The 23,917-nt window shown below is 38.8% G+C and overlaps 1 protein-coding gene across 3 annotated transcripts in view; it reads left to right on the top strand.

Annotated features, from left to right (window-relative positions):
• ARHGAP6 (Rho GTPase activating protein 6) overlaps positions 1-23,917 on the top strand; it is a 541,363-nt gene that overhangs the window by 474,416 nt on the left and 43,030 nt on the right. For all 3 annotated transcript variants that reach the window (XM_002831374.5, XM_054544332.2, XM_054544331.2), the window contains exons 3-6: positions 7,961-8,032; positions 15,892-16,148; positions 18,444-18,639; positions 22,731-22,786. In XM_002831374.5, coding sequence (XP_002831420.2) covers positions 7,961-8,032; positions 15,892-16,148; positions 18,444-18,639; positions 22,731-22,786 — 581 coding nt within the window. The remainder of the gene's footprint in view (positions 1-7,960; positions 8,033-15,891; positions 16,149-18,443; positions 18,640-22,730; positions 22,787-23,917) is intronic.

Here is a 23,917-nt window from a genome sequence, read left to right as displayed (position 1 = left end):
ATTCAATGTGTTATACCATGACATTGGCAACTGCTACTTTCTGCAGCAATGGGGACTACCAGATGAAACAGGATGATACTAGAGGCTGGGAGACCATATAGATCAATGTTCACTCTCACATGGAAACAGTGGAGGTCTGGACTGTAGCAGTGTCCATGGAGATGGAGATGTGAGAGCAAAGAGGAACGTCAAATCAAAAGGAGTTTTTTACCAATTAAATGTGAGAAGGGTTTAACCACCAAATGGAAGGTTTACAGAACGACTTTGAGGTAGCTGGTTCAGAAGACTAAGTAGGTAGCTGGAGAGACTGCAAAAAGAAGTCTCAGAGGACAGGTACAGGGCTACCCACACTTGTGACCTTTGGGGTGCCCATGGGAGGTTCAGATGTAGATGCCTGGTAAGCAAAGGGAAAAATAAGTCTTCAGTTGTAAAGAGCCCTCAAACAGAGATGTGTTTAAGAGTTTGCAACATCACGATGATCATCAAAACACTGGGTGTCATTAAGAGAACAATATTTGCCTGCAGGGAGAAAGATCAACTAATTTATTGAGCATCTACTCTGTGCTGGACTGTCAATATGTTATCATCTCAGTCTCCCCATGATATTGGCAAGGAGACTGAATGCAGACAGGCCCAGGAAGGCGCTCAAAGTCAGGCAGCCAGTCAGAGGCAGAGCCAAGCTTGGAACCGTGTCTCACCAAAACCAATCCCCATCCATTTATTCTTTCAATATTATTTATAAAGTGAATTGCTGCGTGGAGAAGAGAAGCCACAGAACGGGTTGAGAAAGAAGACCCTGAGATAGGAAAAGAAAAAGTGAATGATATCTTCAAGTCCAAAGGAAGGAAGAGCTTCAAGTAATAGTTTCAGTTATCAATTGTAAAAAGATTCAGAGTCAGACCAGAGGATGTTTCTGCCATAAATTGCTATCCAAATGATATCGTCATGCACACACACACAGAATTTATGTCAGAGTTAGAATGTGTACACTGCATTAGACACTGAGCATCATCAGGGTCTTGCTGGAGTGCAAGGAGCAAAAAACAGACCATAATTTGTAGAAAAGTACTTAGAGTTTGAGGAAGTAGAGCCAGGAAGAACAGAAGAAAGGTAGGGTGGTTGCTAAAGGGAAGATATTTTACAGATGAAGATTCAGACCTGTGCATAGATGTAGGCTGAAGGACTTGAGTGGAAACACCAAAGTTTGAGTATGTAGGAGTGAGGGTCTAAATGAGAGAATGAAGGAGTTTGGCCTTGGTGTGGAGAAGGGTCCACTGTTTCTTTAAAATAGTGGTCTTCAATCTTGTTGGGCCAGTAGACTCTCTTGAGAACCTCGTGAAAGTTTTAGATGTCGCCCCAGAAAAACATCTGTAAACATTTACAAAACTGGGTATGATCTTAGGGAGTTCTTGCTAAAATCTCCTAAGCTTAAAATTTAACAGGCTCTCCTTGAGAGTGAAGAGGTGCTATTAATGTTATTATAGAGGACAACAGCCTCCATCTAAGCTTCAAGCAATCCCAGATTGGTGAATTGGAAGTGGCTGGAGAATGTGATGAGCTGGATTTCCTCTGTGCCGGCATTGATTATTGAGGCGTGACTGAATCACAGTAAGAGTTCCCCTGAAAAGAGCAGTTTGAGTTTGTTAGGAAAATGGCACTCTGGAAATTGACTTCTTTCAAACAGTTCAACCCTGTAAAATCCTTGCAATATCCTTGTGTAAACCCAGGGTTATGTGGATGACCTCTGAAAGCCATTGATGTGGAAATTCCTAATTTAAAAAAGGTATCAGAAATGTTTCTGGAAATGTTTACACCTAGAAGAGCAATTTGGTATATCCCAGGGGAAGTATCCAGAGCGAGGAAATCAACAGGAGCCCAAAGTTTTGCATTCTATTTATTGAGTAAAAATGTATTGATTGCTAGCCACATGACAAGACCTGTTCCAAGTGCTTTATGAATGAATTCATTAAATCCTCATCACAAGCCTACTAGGTAGGTACAGTTATTATCCTCCATTTTACAGAGAGGGCAATGGAGGCACAGTGAGATAGCAGGGTTGATCTTGGTTTGGGTCAGGGAGTAGATTTGGAACAAGGCTGTCTGTTTCCAGAGTCTGACCTCCCACTTTTACTCTATATTGAGAAAGTTTACATATTATAATATGTTCACACATTCACTCAGTCAATTCTTTTTTTTTTTGAGACGGAGTCTTGCTCTGTCACCCAGGCTGGAGTGCAGTGGAACAATCTTGGCTCACTACAACCTCTGCTTCCTGTGATTCTCCTGCCTCAGCCTCCCAAGTAGCTGGGATTAAAGGCCCCCACAATCACACCCAGCAAATTTTTGTATTTTTCGTAGAGATGGGGTTTCACCAGGTTGACCAGGCTGGTCTCGAACTCCTGACCTCAAATGACCTGCCCGCCTGGGCCTCCCAAAGTGCTGGGATTACAGGTGTGAACCACCATGCCCACCCAATTCTTCTTATAAGCTTTCAAATATCATATTTGTTTAAACACCTGTATTCTTTAGTGTTGTAAAGGTAACTATCCATCCTCTGACAGGGACTGTAGATGGGAGGAAATGCATCCAGGAATCTAATTTATCACACCAGGGTCCTATGGATAGATTTAGGGTTATGGGAACAGTACCTCATCACCGGTTATAGATTTTGAGAGCCTTCAATGAGCCACCTCTGAAGCCTTTTTAAAGATGGCTGGACATGCTTAGGCAGAAGGTCTCTGATTTTTGTGCTAAAGCTCCTTCAAATGAAGAAGTTTCAAGCGAACAGAAATTCTCAGGTGTTAAATTCTGATACAACTCCGGAAAGACTGCCAACTCCTTCCAGGTGACCAGAAACTCAGTCAACTTCTCTGCTAACTGACCTCTAAGCAACTTTACCCATAATAGCTAAGAATACCAGCCAATACTTGCTGAGTATTTCCTGTGGACCAGGCTATACACACACACACACACACAAACACACACACATCCAGATGCTCAATTTGCACAGTGGTACGATAGTGGAGGGTCATAAAAATAAGCATGCAAGTTGAAACCACCTGATATGGTTGGGCTATATTCCCCACCCAAATCTCATCTTGTATTGTAGTTCCCATAATCCCCATGTGTGGTGGGAGGGACCCAGTGGGAATTAATTGAATTATGGGGGCAGTTACCTCCAAGCTGGTATTCTCGTGATAGTGAGTTCTCACGAGATCTGATGGTTTTATAAGGTGCTTTTCCCTTACTTCACTCTGCACTTCTCCTTGCTGATGCCACGTGAAGAAGGTAGTGTTTGCTTCCCCTTCTGCCATGATTGTAAGTTTCCTGAGGCCTCCCCAGCAATGTGGAACTGTGAGTCAATTGAACTTCTTTCTTTTATAAATTACCGAGTCTCAGGTATGTTCTTATAGCAGCATGAGAATGGAGTAATACAGAGGACCTGCTTTGACATTGGATAGTCCTGTGAGCAAGTTCTGAATTTATCATCTCACAGCTCCTGCCCATGTACAAGTTACTTACTCTGTCCTAATCTCACTCTCCTTATCTGTAAAATGGAAAGAATAATAATATTGGCTTCATAGAATTTCTGTGAGGGTGTAATAAGATTTTGGATACTAAGCACTTAGCTTATAGTACTTACTCAATAAACACTGACTATTTATTACTACTGTGTGCTGTATCACAGGGAAGTTGTGGTGGTCAGATGAGATCATTGGCATTCAGATATTTAGAAAAGTTAAACACTTCAGAACTTTCTTCTGAAGGACTTTGTTGCTGAGTTTTCAGCCCCATTCAGTGAATGTAACTAACTCTCATATTAGTGCCTTTCTGCAAAAATGATGAGGTCTTTTGTTATTACTTTTATTGAGGAATAACATATATAGTAATATACATAAATATGAATGTGCACAAATACAGCTCGATAGGTTTTTAATATGTGAATGGCATGTTACTACCAACCAGATCAAGATATAGAACATGCCCAGCACCCCGGAAGATTCCCTCTTACCCTCTTTCAGGTAATATTTATTACTCAAGGGTAACCCTTACTCTTCCTTCTGTCACCTAAAGAAATCTTTCCTTGGACAATATTTTTATTATTATCTCTAGAATTAATTGTAATATGGAAAATACTGTTTTATAAGCCTCATTCTCTGAATCTGATCACTTTAAAATTAGGAGGTATGTACTTCATTGCTCAGACCCAACCCAAGAGCTCCATCTGACTTCCTGGCTTTGGACAGTGCTGACAAGTCCTCAGGGCATGACCCACGCTGGGCTATTCACTTGGAAGGAGACAAACGCCTAGGAGGCCTGGTTTCACCCTCAGAGAGCTAGTCTAACTAGAGAAAGAAGCCTTAAAATGGAATACCATCCCTAACAGCAAATGAATCCATAAAAATCATGTCTCAGGGAGCAATCTCATGTTTTCTTGTTTTCGACCCTCCTGAAGACACTGTTTGGTATTGGTCTTTCCCAAGAGGATGCCCAGATTAACCACCTCCCACACAGTTGGGTCCTTTGCTTTGGGGTCACTAGGATGTGGAAAGCTTGCTGCCTTGCCATCTGCTATTGTGTCACAGGTGTCTGTGAGGTCTCTCATGTAGGACATGGTTTCCTCTGGACACATTAGTGAGGACTTCCACAAAAGAGGGCAAAGGGAGGCCAATCCCTATGTGCTTATTCCAAGATGTATTTTATCAGGACATGTTACCCCAGTTCTTCCTGCAGGTCACTGTTGTCTGTAAGACAGTGCACACACTGGGAGCAGTTAGCAAGCATGCACTCATCACCACATGCACCATGAAAACACTTCTGTGCAGTATTGGTAGTTGTGGAGCTTGCATTTCTTTAAAAGACAGAATGGCGTTTAACCACACTTATTGCCATCCAAGGAGCTGGTGGAACATAAACTGTTCTGTATGGTTGCAAGCACATAAGCCTCTTGAGCAAGTTTTCTGTGCTTTATGAGAACAAAAGATGAGACATTTTATTCTTCAAAAATGGGGGACTCCAAGACAAACCACAGATTAATCACAAAGGAGAAGAGGAATAAGCAGTTGCATTGTGCATCTCTGGTCATTTTGCTGAGGATTTTAAAAGAGAAAATGGTGTGCTAAAGCAATGCTTCATTTCACATTATTGCACGTCATCCATCATTTTGTATAGTTACCTATTCGTAACGTTCACCGCTATCTAATTAAGTGAAAAAATTTTGTTGTAAGTAATTAAGTGTTTTTTAATAGGCCAGCATTCTCAAAGATCATACTTTGCCTGTAAGGAGACTTCAAGATGTTGTCTGGAGTTTTGGAGTTTAAAGTATATATTATCCTTGTGAGATTATGTAAACTCTCATATTTGTGGGAATACAAATGAGCAAAACTATTTTGAAAAGCTTGATTTTACCAAATAAAGTCTGAGATTGCATATACACAGATCCAGCAATGCAACTTTTACATATATACCCTGGAGTGGTGGTTCCGGACTTTAATGTGAACCAGACGTTAACGTGCACCATAATCCCCTGAAGGGTGTGTTCAAACACACATTGCTGGGTGACACCCCAGAGTTCCAGATTTAGCATACCTGGAGTGGGACCATAGACAGTTTGTACCTCTAGCAGGTTCCCAGGCGATACTGATGCTTCTGGTCCCAGAACTACACTTTAAGAACCACTGTCTCAGGGAGACTTGTGTACATACATGCTCATAAGAAGACATGAGCAAAATTTTTCAAAAACATTGTTCCTATTAACCCCAAGCTAGAAACAACTCAAATACCATCAACAGTTCAATGAGGAAATGAACTGTGGTATATTCATACCAAAAACCCCTACTATATAGCAATCAAAAGGAATGATCTACAGCTACCTGCTTCAACAGGATGAATCTCATGCAGTGTTGGTGAACAAAATAAACAAGGCAAGAAATAGTATCCATAATGTGATTCCATCTCTATGCATCCCAAAACAGGAAAAACAAAATCATATTCTTTACAAATGCATGAATAGATGGTAAAACGATGAATAAAATCTGATAATTGATCATTGCAAAAGTCAGACTAGTAATTATCTGGGGCTAGGAGGAGGGAAGCATACAGGTAGTTTCTCAGGTACTAGCAATAGTCTTGTCTATTAGATATGTTGGAGTTGGACTTATGATTATTACTTAGACAGAACATTTGTATTTATACACATCTACATAGAATACATAAGTTTTAAGTATTTAAGAATCATTCTATCTTTTAAAAATAATGTCCTCTATGTGGTATGTATTCTGACTTTTGACAGCTTGTTTGAATTTTAGGATCTGCCCATTGGTTATGAAAAATTAAATCTTTTAAGCTTTAATAGATGGTTTAGTTATTCTGCTGGGTCAACTATTGAAATGAAAGAATTTTTGTTACTGTGAAATACATTTGAGATATGAACTAGCTATGAACAAAGTGTTACAGAGTAAAAGACCTGTAAGGCCTAATTGGAGAACAGATTAGAATCTTGTACAGTTAGTATGTTTACAGTCTGTGTAATAAGTCACGGCAGGCCCTAGTAGATCATCTTTTAGATGTTGTTCATATCTATGAACACATACATAATGGGAGAGATTGATGGCTGTTGCCATCAATTACATTACATTACAACCAATTTACATAATTTCCCCTATACAAATTGCGTGACTACAAGAGTGAAGATTCTTATGAACTATTTTCTTTTGGTGGCAGGAGAGTCATTTTTGAAATCTTTGAAAAGAAGGAAGGATTGAATGTGCCTGTTGATTATATTGTGAAGTTCTTTTACCTTCCAAAAATGAGGAGTTGGGGGCATCTGTAATTCTGTGAGGATACAGGAATGCTCATTTCTGTTTCATAATGCTTACTCTGTTTTATCCTGATATTATAGTCTTGCTTTTAAATGTATTGGGCTGAATCTCTTTCTTTACAGTTTTAGTGTGTCCTGTACAAACAATTCTTAATCATTTTTTTCACCATATTTTCCTTGTGGCATGGTCTGCATGTCACCTATTTGATCACAGTGTGGATTCTGAATTTGCACCTCCCACATGCTAAGTTGACAGCTGCATAACCTCAAAATGCATTCTGGCAATGATGAATGCCAATATTTTATGATGACAGCCCAGGAATTTGATTGCAGCTGCCCACTGATATAAGTGGTATCTTTATTATTTGGTGAGTTAAACGGACACATTAAGTACATTTGTTGCAAATACTAGACTGTAAAAGAATGTATTTCTTACTTATTATAGTAAACAATAAGAAACAACCAAAATGTTCATCAATGGAGGAATGGTTAACTAAATTGCAGTATAGCTATACCATGGAACTCCCCACAAAGAAAGTAGCCTGAACTGTGTTAGGCTCCCTATGAAGAGCTTTATATGTGTTGTTTCATTTAATTCTCACAACAACCTTGTGATATTCCCATTTTATAAATGAGGACACAAAGACATGTCCAAAGTCACATAGTAAATTGTGCAGCAATAGTTAGACCTAAGTTCTATGGACCTCCGAATCCATTTGTTTATCCAGTTATACTCTCCTAGCTCGTAAATGTCAAAGCTATACATGCTGTTAATTCTCTTCTCATGGAGATTTGGTTCAAGATGAACATTAAGTTATGTAACCACAGAGAAGAGGAAGAGACTTAGATAATAGTAAAATTAAACCTATCTAAATGTCAAAGCTAAATTACTTCCAAAGGAGGTAAGTTTCCTATCATTCCATGACTGAAAGGAAATTCAAGGATATACACCAAAATTCTGGTAATATGTGCTATCCAAGTCAGGATTTTCATGTATTCTCAGAGCTGTTACTCTGCTTAAAATGTCAAATTATAAGTGAAGTAAGAGAAAAGCCATACTTTCGCTCAAATGTAATTATCGATACTGTAAAATATCACTTATATGTTTATCTCTATAACTTCTCCTTTTAATATTTACAGATGGACAAAAGAGAAAGAAATCTTTAAGAAAGAAACTGGATTCACTAGGAAAGGAGAAAAACAAAGACAAAGGTAAAGGGTAAAGTAACTAATGTAAATGCATCTTCCATGGAGCATAATGGTTAAATTTGGTGGGGTTATTGAATTGCATAGATATACGTGGTTCAACTCTGTTATGAAAACTGGATTTCTACAGTGGAATGTCATTAAGGGCTGTTTTGGTCTACTCTTCTGTGTTTGAGCAGCCCTGTACTGAACTGATGAATTCAGCTGGTTTGAGGAGAGTGTGACCTCGGCCAAGTTTGTGGTTCCAATTATTATTTTGACCAATCAGCTATACATAAAGAAGACCTGGGTTGAGAAGCTATGGAGAGCATCTCTAATGCTAACCAGCTGTCTGGCAAATCCAGACAGGCAGGGTTAGTTTAATGAGAGTTTGAATTCACCTACCACGACTACTGGAAAGAAACAGTCTCATCCTCATGGATTACTGAAGATAGGCCATTCTCAGCATTTTTTTTTTCACCCAGTTGGAAAATATTTATTTGCAACTAACCTGAATGCTTACATTTTACTTTGTTACATTGCCTCAGCCAAGATAGGTTAAAGCAAATGCCCTTAACATTTTGGGGGTCACAGAGCCCTTTAAGAATCATTGACAATGATGATGCTCTATCAAAGGCCTGAAACTCACCCAATGCCCACCCTACCACCCCCTAAATTAAGAATTCCCAGATTAGATATTCACTTGAGTTAACAAGTATTTTCCTTTTTAAAGATCCAGGAACTTTAGGGAATAGTCAGTGGCTATTAGTTTTTTTGTTTTGTTTTGTTTTGTTTTTTGAGACAGAGCCTCGCTCTGTCACCCAGGCTGGAGTGCAGTGGCACGATCTTGGCTCACTGCAACCTCCACCTTCCGGGTTCATGCCATTCTCCTGCCTCAGCCTCCCAAGTAGCTGGGACTACAGGCGCCTGCCACCACAACCGGCTAAATTTTTTTTTTTTTTTTTTTTGTATTTTTAGTAGAGACAGGGTTTTACCACGTTAGCCAGGATGGTCTCGATCTCCTGATCTTGTGTTCCACCCGCCTCAGCCTCCCAAAGTGCTGGGATTACAGGCATGATCCATCGCGCCCGGCCTAGTATTTTTTTTTAACTCTTGTTTTAGGTTCAGGGGTACATGTGAATGTTTGTTATATAGGTAAGTTGTGTGTTGCAAGAGTTTGTTGTACAGATTATTTCATCACCCAGGTAATCACCATAGTACCCAATAGGTGGTTTTTCAGTTCTCACTTTCCTCCCACCCTCCACCCTCAAGTAGGCTCCAGTGTGTCTTGTTCCCTTCTTTGTGTCCATATGAACATGTTTAGCTCCCACTTGTAAGTGCATTCTCAGCATTTTTATGTTTGATCACAGTATACTCATCTTTTGCTTCATATGTTTTGGGAATTGTTTACTCTCATCTTACTGTTTTGTGTTCCCTTGTGCATCTATTTAGGGAACTAAAACTTTAGCCACTCTCTGAGGTATTTATGGTCATTTAAAACTGACATTCAAGCTCACATAATGGATACCTGAGCCCCATTGAAGCAGTCCAATTTTTTGTGCCTTTTTTTTTCAAGACAGGGTCTTGCTCTGTCGCCCAGGCTAGAGTGCAGTGGTGCAATCTCAGCTCACTGCAACCTCCGCCTCCCAGGTTCAAGCAATTCTCCTGCCTAAGCCTCCCAAGTAGCTGGGATTACAGGCACGCACCACCACGCTCAGCTGATTTTTGTATTCTTAGTAGAGATGGGCTTTCACCATGTTGGCCAGGCTGGTCTTGAACTCTTGACCTCGTGATCCTCCTGCCTCAGCCTCCCAAAGTGCTGGGATTACAAGCATGAGCCACCGCACTTTTTGCTGCTTATTTTTATGGTCTGTTATGAAGTGGTTGCTGAATGGTACGGTTGTATGCATTTCTTTTCATTTTATGTGACACAGTCAACGAGTCTTGAATGAGAACAGCCATACACATCTCATCTTGGAGTCCTTTTATATAATGATAGAATTTCTGCTTTAAAAGTAATAGAAGGCGATGAAACCAAGGGTATTAAAACATGCATTGGGATCAGTATTGGACAAAAGCTATTCCATACCATTGATCTCAGTCTCTACACCTGTATCTTGAACAGTCATGACATTTGGTTCGTTAGACTAAAAAAAGGTGAAGAATTCTAAAGAATGGAAAAGCATTGTTTTACTTCCTTTGGAGTGAGGTTACTCAACCTTGCTACTGTTGTCATTTTAGACTGGATAATTATCTGGGGTAGGGGCTATCCTGTGTATTGTGAGATGTTTAGCAGCATCCCTGGCCTCTACTCATTAGATGCCAGTAACACCACCCTCAACCCAAATATCTTCAGACATTTCAAATGTTTATCTCAAATTGGAAAAAGGAAGGTGAAAGTGTCAGTGATCCGCACCCCTGACTACACAATAGAATCACTTGTGGAACCTTTAAAAAGTCCAAGACCCCCACCCCAGGGAGTCTGAGTTCATTGTTCTTCAGGGATACCTCAGGCATGGGTGTTTTTAACAGCGTCTAATGTGCAACTTCTAGATAAGAACTCTGATCCATATTAACTAGGATACGCACCAGGCCACATTCTGTCACAGCAGAATCTGCTGCTGGAATAATTAGGGCTAAGGGTTGTCCAGCTAGCTATTACAGTCTGATAAATTGTGTTATATTTAATTGTTGATATGTCTGTGCCCTTATTTTTGTAATGACCTAAATATTAATACCCAGCATTGCTCTTTTAAACTAGAGTTTTTGCTCATTCTATTCCTGCAGTAGAGCACTTTTATGTCTCGAGATTAGAGCAATTTTCCATATGTATAGAGCATATTAAAGGGATAACTCAGGTTAGTATTAATAATGTATTCTCTTTTAAACTTGGTTTATTCTAGGATGATGATATTGATATTGGGATTTAAATACATCTAATGTGGACTTTAGGTGATTTTTCAGAAAGTGTCCATTTGGCTAGACTAAGCAGAATGAGCATTTTTGCAGGAGGTTCCCTCAACAGAATGATGAGATGTTCCCTTAACAGAAGGAGATGTGTGTTTGCTTGCATGTATTATATATACAAAGCAGCAGGAAGCAAGAATTCCAATTAACATGGAAGGAAGGGCCAGGGAAGTAAGCGAACAATACATACTGGGCCATTATAGGTTTTTAAAACTAAATCATATTTACATAGGCTCAGTGAAAACTCTGAAATGTTCTATACTGCCTCAAAGGTAGCTAAGTGGGAAAAGGAAGGCAGATCCTGGTGGTTCCAAAGAAAAGACATATCACCCACCCAAAATATCAGGCTTCATGGCAAAAAAAAAAAAAATTTAAGTAGCTTTAATGTTTAAAAACAAACTAATCTAGGCTTAAGTGAAGGTTAATTACATGGCATCTTTTCAGAACATAAAGCCCTGTCCATGTCAACACTGAGAGTCATTACATGGATGTCCTGGGAACCAGGGTGTGAGGAGGACGGGGTGCCAGTCTGGCACAGATGTAATCTATTCACATTATTTCCTTCCAGTTGCATATTAGCATTTGGGTTTGTAACAGCTGCACATGTGAAAAACGATCATTTGAATCCAAGAGTAAAAGAAGGAAAACAGGAAACTCTAAATGATCTCTTGAGTTAGGTCATCTAAAAATAAATAGAAGCAGCCTTTTAGAATAGAATTGCTCTCCCAATAGTGATTCATAAATGGTTGATATGCTACCATATTAATTGATTTCATCAGAATGAATCATATCCTGTATGTTATTTAATTGCCTTGATATATAGCGGATCTTGTGACACTCCTATGTTCCTCATGCCACTTAAGCAGTGCCCGTGTGACTTTTGATTTACATATGGGAACTAATTCAAGATTGACACTAATTAGAAAACATATTTTCATACAGAATAATTCCAAGTCCTTAATTTCTCTTAGTTATATTTCTTAGCAACCAAAAGTGTTTTTAAAACTTTCAGAACTTCAGAAAATTTCTGTGTCAAAAGTAATTTTAAAACTAAGTAATTTTAAAAATAGCTACTTTTTTTATTAATGTGCTTCCTAAACTGAGCACATGGGGAATAGGTTTTACTATGATGTAACTCTGGGAGATTGTACCCCCCACAACCCCTGCCAGGACATTTTCAGATTATGCCATATATGTATCCACATACAATCTGGAAAGAGTTCGATTCTGGCACTTTTCTTTTTGGTGAAAGCATATTGTATCATGTTTTATTTTCCTCACTGTCTAGGTATGTCACTGTATGTGAGCTGTGAAGTAACACTATATACAAATAGCTCATACAACTTTTAATTTTGCTCCATATTAAATAGCAGAATAATCAAGTTATCAGTTATCACTATGTAGAAATTCTCAAAGAACATATATTGAATGTTGTCATTGAGTGCTAGTACTTCTAGGATAAGAAGAGAAGAAAGAACCAGGGAGTGTGTGGTTTCTAAGAAGGTTAGGAAGGGGCCAGCTCACACAGTACTGGGCCACAGCATGACTTCTGATTTGGAAGTTCAGGAGAAAGATAATGGTACCTTAGACTAGGGTGGGAGTGATCATGGAAGTGGAGAGAAGTAAATGGAAAAAAGAGATAATGTGAAAGTGACATGATAAAGATTTGATGACGGAGTGAAAATGGGATGTAAGAAGGACTGGAGTATCAAGGATGACTCTCAGATTTCTGGTTCTCCCACATGAAGAACAGGCAAACTTTTGGAAATCTGAGTAAGACCTGGTAAGGGAAGATGAAGAGTAAGAAATGCCTTTGGGACATCCAGATATGAAGGTGGAAGAAGTGGTTGGTGCTCAAGGAAGGGGTCTGAGCTAGAGGTAGCAATGAGGTGTGAAATGTCTATGGACGGAAGTTTAAGTTATGGGCATCGTGCTGTCACTTACAGAGAGAGACCAGAGTGATGAGGATGGTTAAGATTGAGCTCTGAGGACCTTCCACATTGAAAACCCAGGTAGAAGATGATAAACCAGAAAAAGGGGCAAGAATGTAGCCAGAGAGGTAGAGAAAAACCCAGTTAGTATATCCAGGATGCAAAGGACAGGGAGCATTTCAGGAAATGGCAATCAGGATTAAAGGCTGACAAAAGGGCAAATGAAACAGAGCTGTCAAAAACACTGAATTTAATGACCCTGAAGACAGCAATTATTTAGAGGGAGCTGCTTTAGGATCTAATGGAGGTATCAGCTAGACGGGATGAAGTGAGGAAAGAGTGGTAGGTGAGAAAGTTATAGGTCAGAAAGTAAAGGAAACACTTTAGACAATTTTAACTGTGGCAAAAGGAGAGGGGGTAAACCATGGAGAAAAGAAAAGAGTGGGTCGAAGGTTGTTTATTTTTTTAAGAAGTAGCTGCTTGAATATATTTAGTACAAAATATCTGGTAGAAAAAAAGAGGTTGAAGATACAGGCAGAAGAAGATGTAATTTATAGCAGGGGTGGCCCACCAGCCATCTTTGTAAATAAAGCTTTACTAGAACACGGCCATGCCTATTCATTTACTTACTGTCTGTGGCTGCTTTCCTGCTAAACTGGCAGGTTGAGTAGCTGCTACAAAGACTGCAACCTGCCAACAGTGCGGAGGCTGGAGTGAGACAAATGGAGCCCCTAGGCCACAGAATTGAAAGAAATGCTAAGTCTGCATGCTGACTCTGCACTTGCCCCATGCTGAATGCGAGCACCTTATCATTTTGCATCCTGGCCATTCTAAGCCCCAGCCATATCCACAAAGCCAAAAATATTTACTATCTGGCCCTTTACAGAAAATTGCTGAACCTATTTACACCTAAGAGTATTAGGATAATTTTTTTGAGCTCTTGAGTGCAGTACGCCATTATCCATGGTTTAAAGTTAGCCATAGTTGAATGGCAGGTGGGAAAGCATGGGAACCAGGGAGAGGCAGAAAGGCTGGCAGGATGCCAAGTCACACCTACATATCATGCAAAGGAGGTGGTGGAGGGCGCAGGTTCAGCAGGTGTGAAGAGTTGGAGCTTTTGCACCTGCTGGTTGCTTTTCTCCTGAAACAGGAGGCAGAATTATTTGCTGGTGGGGAAGATCTGCCCCAGAAGTATAAGAAGTCTCTAAACGAGTCTGGTTGGTTTTCCTTAGATGGAAAAAATGACTGGGAAAGGGCTCAGTAGTCCCCATCTTATAGTAAATCCCTGCCATGTATATGCCCACCTGAGCAGATGTGTCACTTGCTACATTTATCAATGTTCTTTTCACTCTTATTATCCCCTCTGTTTCTGTTATTTCATGTAGCTGTCAGCCTTACCATCCACATGTCTCCAGACTTTTCCAACCTTTTAAAAGTAATATTTGATCATTTCTACAGACAAGATTATGTGTATGTGTGTGTGTTTATATATATCTCCTCAGGGTACATAACAGGAGGTCTGGTACTATCCCCTTTGGTTTCTAATTTTGCTAGTAGTAGACACAGCCTATTATCAATAGTGAGAATTACACCTCACTACACTGTCTAAATTGATCACTCAAAGGAGAAGTACCTAATTATTTTTTATTACCATATATCACCAACCTTATTGCTAAAGAATGGCAAGCATCCTCTGAAAATCCCAAAATACTAAAGTTTTTATTTATTTTTTTTTACTTCAAAACAAATTGCATGCTGTGATAGAACCAGAGGTGCAGGCTTTTCAAGTAGCATTTCTGCTTTTACTGGAGACTTGGTCATTAGCCCCATGATGTTTGAAATGTTGCCATGGATCAAGGAGGAAAACCTTTTAAAGTCTCTTTCTACCTGATTTAATGTTAGCTTTTTCTTTCAAAGAACAACCAACCTTAGAATTATTTTCCCTTGATCATTTTAGTTTCATTCATAGGGCTTATAAGAAACAATGGAGAGGTTAGATTCCAACTTACTGCTGCTAGGAGACCTAATTTGGAGTCTAAAAAGAATAATACATTTGATTACATTATTTAGTGCCTTTCAGCATGAATCTAAAATATTGCCAATAAAACTCCTGGCCCTAAGGATCCAAGGTACATGTATACAAACAGATTTACGACAGAAATTCAGAAAGGAACTCTATGTATGTCTCCAAATAAAGCCATTGATTTCTGCACTATGCCCCTTTCCCCAAATTCTCCTTACTAAAGGATTTAACAAATTGTTTCCTGGGCCTCCCACCAGATATTTAGTGGCTGAGTCCACTCTGCATGTGGCCAGTAGAATGGCCTGAGTGTAGATCACCAGAGTGACAGCCCCAACCTAGCTGGCTGGAAATAGAATGTGGGGATGAGGAACACAACGAAAACAGAGTGGACTTCTTCCCAACCAGTTCCCAAGCTGCTCCTCTGCCTGTCAGGTTATCATTTCACATGCTAACTCTTACTGGGAACCTCAACGTGTATTCAGTTAACTAAATTTCAGCCTTAGCTTCATGCATCTCTCTAACACCTGATAGTCACTCTGTTATCTTGATTTGCATTTCTGATTATCCACTCCTTCACCCCACCCCACACTCTGAACACCTCAGGAGAAAGGACTGTACCTTTTATAAGCTTTGCGCCTCCCATTGCCTAGCTTGTTGTGGCATATAGTAGGCATTTAATAAATGCCTGTTGAATGAATGGATAGACTTGAGACATGGAGAAAAACTAGACACCTAAATGTCTAAGATGTGTGTTTATAAATACTAGTTTCTTTATTGAAATGGAAACTTGGGCCATTCTGATTAACACAAATGTCACCTTTTTATTTTGATTGATGAGTCAATTCTTCAGAAAACATTCCTTTGAATATGTCTGTTCTTACTTAGGTCTGAAACATAAATGAGAGTGTTCACTGGACCAGTCAGTCTCTGAAAGTGAAAAGTGAATGTCTGTTTTTTGATTCCAGAATTCATCCCACAGGCATTTGGAATGCCCTTATCCCAAGTCATTGCGAATGACAGGGCCTATAAACTCAAGCAGGACTTGCAGAGGGACGAGCAGAAAGATGCATCTGACTTTGTGGCTTCCCTCCTCCCATTTGGAAATAAAAGACAAAACAAAGAACTCTCAAGCAGTAACTCATCTCTCAGCTCAACCTCAGAAACACCGAATGAGTCAACGTCCCCAAACACCCCGGAACCGGCTCCTCGGGCTAGGAGGAGGGTGAGGTGGCCAGTATTTGCTCTGACACCAGTGCTAGGAAAACTGAAGATGTACAGTTATTCTTTGCGTTTTTATTCATGTGAAAACTGGATATGTAGTTGGTGTTCAGGTATCTGTCAACAATGCCATTAATGAAGAATGTGCACTGGGCATGTGGCACCTTGCATAGCCTCAGACCTTGTCCTGTCTCCTCTTGAAGCTGTTGGGTGTCCCTCCTTTGTCACATCTGTGCTCCATGCTTTCCTAAACATTCGACAATATCACCATTAATTCTGGTCTCTTGTAATCTGTCAGTCTTGCCATACTTGCCCACTAGACTGTGAGGCTCGAGGGCAGGGCCTGGTGTTTTAGCTATTAATACTTTCTTCATCACCAGTCTGAGAACATGCCTGGCCAAATGAATTGGCGGTGGGTCTTCATAAACAATGAGCTTTTTCCTTATCAATGGAGCATTTCTTTTTCTCAAACAGAACCATAGAATCCTCTCTATATCCTCTTTCAAATACTCTAACAATATGGTACCAATTGTTAAGTACTATGTTCTAGGTACTGTGCTATTATTTGAATTGTTCATGCAAACTGGTTGGTGATTGGCTGAGTCAGTTGATAAGCATCTCTAAAGCTTCCAGGTCACTGGAAGATCTTCTCTCCCTTTTGTAAAACAAATCTGCATTTTATTTTTATCTTTTATTTTTTGACTCAGGGTCTTGCTCTGTTGCCCAGGCTGGAGTGCAGTGGCATGATCACTGCTCACTGCAGCTTCAATCTCCTGGGCTCAAGTGATCCTCCTGCCTCAACCTCCCCAGTAGCTGGGACTACAGACGCACACCACCACACCTAGCTATTATTATTATTATTTTTAGTAGAGATGTGGTCTCATTATGTTGCCCAGACTGGTCTTGAACCTTCGAATTCAAGTGATCCAAAGTGCTGGGATCACAGGCGTGAGCCGCCACGCCTGACCCTCTCTCCCTTTTTTCTCTGTCACGTGGAGACCTGAAATTTTTGCCACCTCCAGCTGTTGAAGACTGCCCTAGTTAAAACCCCAGACACTTCCCACTTAAAACCAACATTTTTCAATCAGCCCCTAACATTTAGGGCTTGTCCAAGGTAGAGGGAGACCTGATCCATTGCTGTTTCTGCAGTATTGACTATGTTTAAAAATGAAGAAATTACAAAATTATGGAATTCCTGAATTTGCATGATGGAATTGTTCTTCTAATTCTGTCATTGTGTCTCAGACTGTGTATTGTCATACAACAATAACACTAAAACTCTAAATTTTAGCTTTCTGGGACTGTAGGGCTCAGGCAATGGTTCTCCCAAATGCCCTCTCGTCTGTCCAGGCCTGGCTAGCCAACTGCTTTCTCAGTGCTTCATCAAGTATGGGTGCGGCAAATGCGATTGGTGCCCTGCTCCCTTTTGCTGACCCTTTACCATTCCTAGCATACCAGCTCACCTTCCATCTGCCAACACCTTATTTATTTGCTGAGGGCTTTCTCTGATGCTAGAGGCACCCAGCCTATCCAAATGGCAGGCTGTAAGTACTTAGGAGATAATATTATCTCTCTGCCCCCACCAGAGGCTACCCTTAAGCAGTGATTCCTGAGGCCTGGTGTATAAATACCCCGGCTCTCTCACTTGATAGGGATAGCTCTAAGGTGCATGATCTACAGCTGTCTCCTAGAGCTCCCCAGAAAGATTGAGCTCCAGTTGCCCACAATGATAATAGGCTTGATAATACTCCCTTCATTAGGTGCCTTTCCTTCCTTGTCTCATATCCCCCCTCCCCTACAGGTGTTTCCCAGGACCACTTCTCTAATAAAGCACTTTGTGCTGTTTCTCGGAAAAACTAAGCTAAGGCTGTTTTATGGAATCATTCTATTTTAAAAATCTACTTCCTAGAGCCGTAGTTGAGTTTTTTATTTACAAGACTTCTCTGACTACCTCATTCATTGAGTATGTAATTTTTTTCTTGTTTCAAGAAATGAAGTGGTTGGGCCAAAATACCTTAATTATATGTTTCCCATCGCTTGTTCTTCCATTTGGAAAATGTTGTCTATTGTTGAAATTGTAACTGCTATTAGCTTGAGGAAATCTTGTAGAGGTTTTCTAACTTTTTCAAAAGGCATCTTTTTTCTTTTAATTTACAAACAGAACAATTAAAGACATCAAGCAGTATTATTTCAAGTGTGCTAAAGAGTCATGAGCAAAAGTATGTATTGGTAGCATCTGGGGGCAGCTGGTTTTTTTGGCTATCTGTACTTTATGTTCACGGCTCTGTGTCACTTGCAGGGTGCCATGTCAGTGGATTCTATCACCGATCTTGATGACAATCAGTCTCGACTACTAGAAGCTTTACAACTTTCCTTGCCTGCTGAGGCTCAAAGTAAAAAGGAAAAAGCCAGAGATAAGAAACTCAGTCTGAATCCTATTTACAGACAGGTCCCTAGGCTGGTGGACAGCTGCTGTCAGCACCTAGAAAAACATGGTAAGTAGACTTGTCTGTCTAAAGTACTAAGGACTTTCATTTATTCAAGCATCATTCACTGAAGTACCCAATGTCAATTCTGTGTTCATTTGATCAAGCTCTGAACTGAAATTTCCTGTGTGAAAGTGTACAGATGTGAGTGTTTGCTTAAGAGATTGTGGGGCTAAACAAGATTGGAGGAGAGGGTGAATCAACTTGATGATATTCAGACTGCTTAGCTCCCAGTAGTCCTCAGAAGTTACCTTGGAGGCCAAGCAATTTAGGGAAGGATCAGGTCTGTTGGGCTGGGTTTGTCACCAGGACCTCTTTTAAACAGACCAGAGCCACTTTTATTGTTTATACATAAAAGTAGCCTAGGAGGTTACTCACAAAGGTTCCTTTAAAAAGTAAGAGTCCAACTTAAAAAAAAAATTGGGGAATCATTGCTTAAGTGAATAGAAAATACATCATTTTTGACAAGAGGTTTACATATTGCTATTTGCATTTTTGTGGAAGCTGTCCACTTAAAATTTCTCCAAGTCACCCTTTGCAACTCAATTCTAGTTACTAAGTTGACTTAAGAATGATATACAGTTCTTTAAAAATTTTTCTGAAATTTAGACTTCTGGCTTATTAAACTGCCATTTTCATAAACTAAGTTTGTTTGCTATAGTGTTAGCATGTGTTTTATGTACATGGGAAAAACTTAGTTACTTTTTTTGACTATAAAAATAATATGCTCATTGTAATAAAAAAGTAAATGTGAAAGCAAAGAAAATTCTGAGGCTACCATATAGACATAGCTACTGTTAACATTCTCATCTGTTTCCTTCTAATAAAAATGGAACTTTATTTTAAAATCATTAAGGATATATTTAAATTTCTTATTACAATGGAAATCATAGGATAACATATGGATGACCTAATAAAACTAATGTAGTAAAATCTTATTTGTTTATACAAAATTTTAAGTGTAGGTTCTTTTAATTTTTTTCCACCTTATCTTTCACATGCCTGTGTATCACCTATGTATCTTGAATGTACATCTCTTTCTCTACACACACACACACACACACACACACAGTCATGCACCACATAATGACATTCCCCTCAATGACTGACTGCACAGACAATAGTGATTGCATAAGGTTATAATACTGTATTTTCACTGTACCTTTACTATATTTAGATACACAAATACTTAAGATTTTGTTACAGCTACCTACAGTATTCAGCACAGTCGCATGCTGTACAGGTTTGTAGTGTAGGAGCACTAGGCTCTACCATATAGCCTAGGTGTATAGTAGGCTATACCATCTAGGATTGTGTATGTACACTCTATGATGTTTGCACAATAATGAAATTGCCTAATTTATTGCTTCTATCACTTTGGAAGCTTGAAAACAGGATAATCACACTATCTAGAATAAAATACAGAATTATATTTCTTCATCTGCAAAATGAACGTAAGTACCCGCCTCAAAAGTTGTGCAATCATTCAATTAATTAATGTGCATACAGTACTTAGAATAGTACCTGGCATATATTATTATATAGAGAGAAATAGACTCTGAATGAACTGAATGAATCTTCTATGTACGAAATAGAAAACTTTAATAGTAGGTCACAGTAATTTTAATTTTGGCTGCATTTTTTTTTATTTTCACATGGTTTCTGAATAATTAAAATTTCTACAGAAGCAAGATATCACATAAGGACGTTTTCTACACAGGTGGGACTATTCTCTTTCTACCAAGAGATGGAAAACACAACTAAAACAAATTGAGATGTTTACTTTGTTTCTGGATGTAAAGAAATAATGTTATAAAGATTTAAGGCTGGGCACTGTGGCTCACGCCTGTAATCCCAACACTTTGGGAGGCCAAGGCAAGAAGATCACTTGAGCCTGGGAGTTTGAGATCAGCCAGGGCAATATAGCAAGACCCCAATTCTATATTTAAAAAAATACAATTCTTTCTGATTTAATTATATGTTGTACTAGTCATAAATTTTTCAGTGGCAAGAGAAAGGAACTCAGATAAAACTAGATTAAGCAAAGTGACCTCCCCCCAAATAACAACAACAATCTTTATATACTGGGAGCCTGATCTAAATTTAGGCACAGCTGGATCCAGGATTCAAACGATGTCATAAGTGTCCTCTGTTTGCTGGCTTTACTCTCAGACCAGTTCTCTTCATGTGGCTTCAAATGGCGGTTAGCAGCTCCAATATCCCATCACTCTCATAACTGATTGTCCCAAATGAAGAGAAAATGAGCCACCAATGAAAGAATTAATATACATGATGCTCATCAATGGCAATGATTAATGACTGGCATAGAAAAATGAGAGCCATTCAGACATTTCATGCTCCCAAAGGAAGTACACAATACTTTTTGTGAAGTATTCTTGCCCTATAAAATCACACCACAATCAGAGTAATGTCTGGCTCTAGCTATCTCTTTACAGAAAATAAAAGAGAGAGAAGAACATACAAATGACACTATGGAGTGTCCACATCCAAACAATATGAAGACCTACAGTAGGAAATCACTGAGATTTCTTCACCAAACCAATTATAAGGAGAAAGGAAATGGAGGAAACACAGATTAAGAGACTAAAAGGCACATCGACCATATGAGTGTGTGACCTTTATGTGGATGTTGACTGGAAATTTAATGCTATTAAGGAACTATTGTTGAAATTTCTAATATGTGATAGTGAAATTACTTGTGTTTTTGAGAGACCTAATTTTTTAGAAATGAGTTTCTCAACCTCAGCACTGACACTATATTTTCATATCTAGGACATGATCCTAGGAAAAGCAATCAGAAATGTGAACAAAAACGTGTGCACAGAATTGTTCACAATAGGGTCATTTATAATAGAAAAATAAGCATATATATTTTGGGGACCTGTGCACCATTCAGAGAGGAATATGGAGTAAATTATGGCCCATTCATACAATAGAATATTTTGCATCTTTTTTATATTTCCACAGATTTTGGGGGAACAGGTGGTATTTGGTTACATGAGTAAGTTCTTTAGTGGTGGTTTGTGAGATTTTGGTGCACCCATCACCCAAGCAGTATACACTATACCCAATTTGTAGTCTTTTATCTCTTTTAAGTGACATTTATAAGGAATTGTTACTAGCATGAGTGAAAATTCATGTGACATGATAATGAGGGAAGGCAGTAACATTCTCTCTGTCAATAGATATTATATATATGCAGTGTGATCTCAACTATGTAAAAATACCTACATTCATGTAGAAAAGGCTGGATTTTAAAAAATGAAAGATTAGCTAGGCACAGTGGCTCACACCTGTAATCTCAGCAATTTTGGAGGTCGAGGCAGGTGGATCACTTGAGCCCAGGAGTTGAGCTTGAGCCCGGACAACATGGCAAAACCCTGTCTCTCCAGAAAATACAAAAATTAGTCAGGCATGGAGGCATGTGCTGGTAGTACCAGCTACTCTGGACGCTAAGGTGGGAGAATCACTGCAGCCCAGGAAGTCAAGGCTGCAGTGAGCCGTAATCACGCCACTGTTCTCCAGCCTGGACAGCAAAGTGAGAATCTATCTCGAAAAAAAAAAAAAAAAAAAGGAAAAAAAAAGAAAGAAAAGAAAAGAAAATGAAGAGTGATTATTTCTGCATCAGGTATTTCTAAAAGTATATTATTTTTACATTTTTCTGCATTTTCTAGATTTTCTTTAAGAAGCACACTTTAATTATCATCAGACGAACAAGAAATATCTTTTAGAAATTGATAAAGCATTAGAATCCCTATAAAATGTGTGTTTAGGTAACAGTTCTGAATAATGAACAAAAGCTCATTTTCTCTGATAAGGAGAAGATTAGAAATATAAAATATCACATGAAAAATATTTGATCAGAAACACTTAACATAAAATTCTGGTGCTTAAAGGGCTGACCTTTAAGTATCTGGAAAATAGAAATAGTGTGAGATGAAAGAAGCAATACTGCATGCTGTCAAGTTACTATTGCTCTGCATGTTACGGCACTGTGCTGGCATTCTGCTCTCTATTTTCATTTCTCCAGAGTCTCAAGCCATGAAACAAGACTGTTGATTTTGTTTGCTTATTTGCAGGCCTCCAGACAGTGGGGATATTCCGAGTTGGAAGCTCAAAAAAGAGAGTGAGACAAGTAAGTGAAAAGTAAAGATTATATTTTGTTTCAGATGACTTTCAATTGAATTACCTTTTGCAAAGTTCAAGTTTATGCAAATTCCATTTTGGTTATCTTTTTTTTTTTTACCCTCCAAGCTATTATAATTGAATTCCAGGAGGTAAAAGGCAACAACTCAGAAATGTTGTTACAGTTAGGATCAAACACTTGAAAGCAAAATGTCTGGATGTATCGGTGCCATGTGCAACCAAACAAAACTAACTTATAAACATCTTATTGAAAATTGCAAAAGCAGGAAATTCAGAGTGACCAATCAATAAATGATATAAAGTTGTATGTAGCACCCGCTTTTACTAAAATGTGATATGAAAAATGCCATTAACATTCCCTTCACATAAGATGCTATATTTATAGCTTTACTTTATCAAAAATAAATAATTCTTATGAAGTTTCCATAGAACCATTGACCCCCAGTTTGCTTTTCACATAGAGACTGTGCTCCTTTGTTTCCTTCGGCCCTGTGCAACATTCCTGCAACTGAAGTTTGATATTAGATCTTCAACAATAGGTTCCTGTGATGAGGCAGGTATTTGTGTTTATGATGGCTTCATAAAAGGCAAACCATCCTTTGAGAAAAGAGTTCATTTGTTGGTGAAGGAAAATTAAAGCATTATTTTCTTCCTGTTGTTTTCAATGGAAGGAAATAAGGAACTCAGCAACTCAAAAATGAATTCAAATGAAAATAAATTTTAGTTGAAAGAAGCTGAAGAAATGATATTTGTTCATATTATTGAAAGTAATTTAAATAAATACCTCATCTATCTTTTTTGTCAAGACAAAAAAGCTTTCAACAGAAATATGTTTTCTGATTGGTTGGTCGGTTTTTATTCTTAATAGTTACACAAGAAACATTAAATGGATCAACATTTAATGTTTCACAACAGAACTTGCAGGAAGGTAGTACAGTAATATTTCTGTGCAGAATTGCAGAATATTTTTACAAATATTATCTCACTGAATCTGCCAACCAGCTGTGAGAGTAGCCTCTTTGACCCACTTCTGTCAAGGCTTACAGAGATTAAGAAACATAATTCAAGATCACACATTAACTTCATAGGCCAAATTCTTTGCATGTTCCATTCTTTCTGC

This window comes from Pongo abelii, chromosome X (assembly GCF_028885655.2).
Source record: "Pongo abelii isolate AG06213 chromosome X, NHGRI_mPonAbe1-v2.0_pri, whole genome shotgun sequence".
Taxonomy (NCBI): domain Eukaryota; kingdom Metazoa; phylum Chordata; class Mammalia; order Primates; family Hominidae; genus Pongo; species Pongo abelii.
Note: the sequence above shows the minus strand (reverse complement) of the source record. Positions and strands in the feature narration are given on the sequence as shown.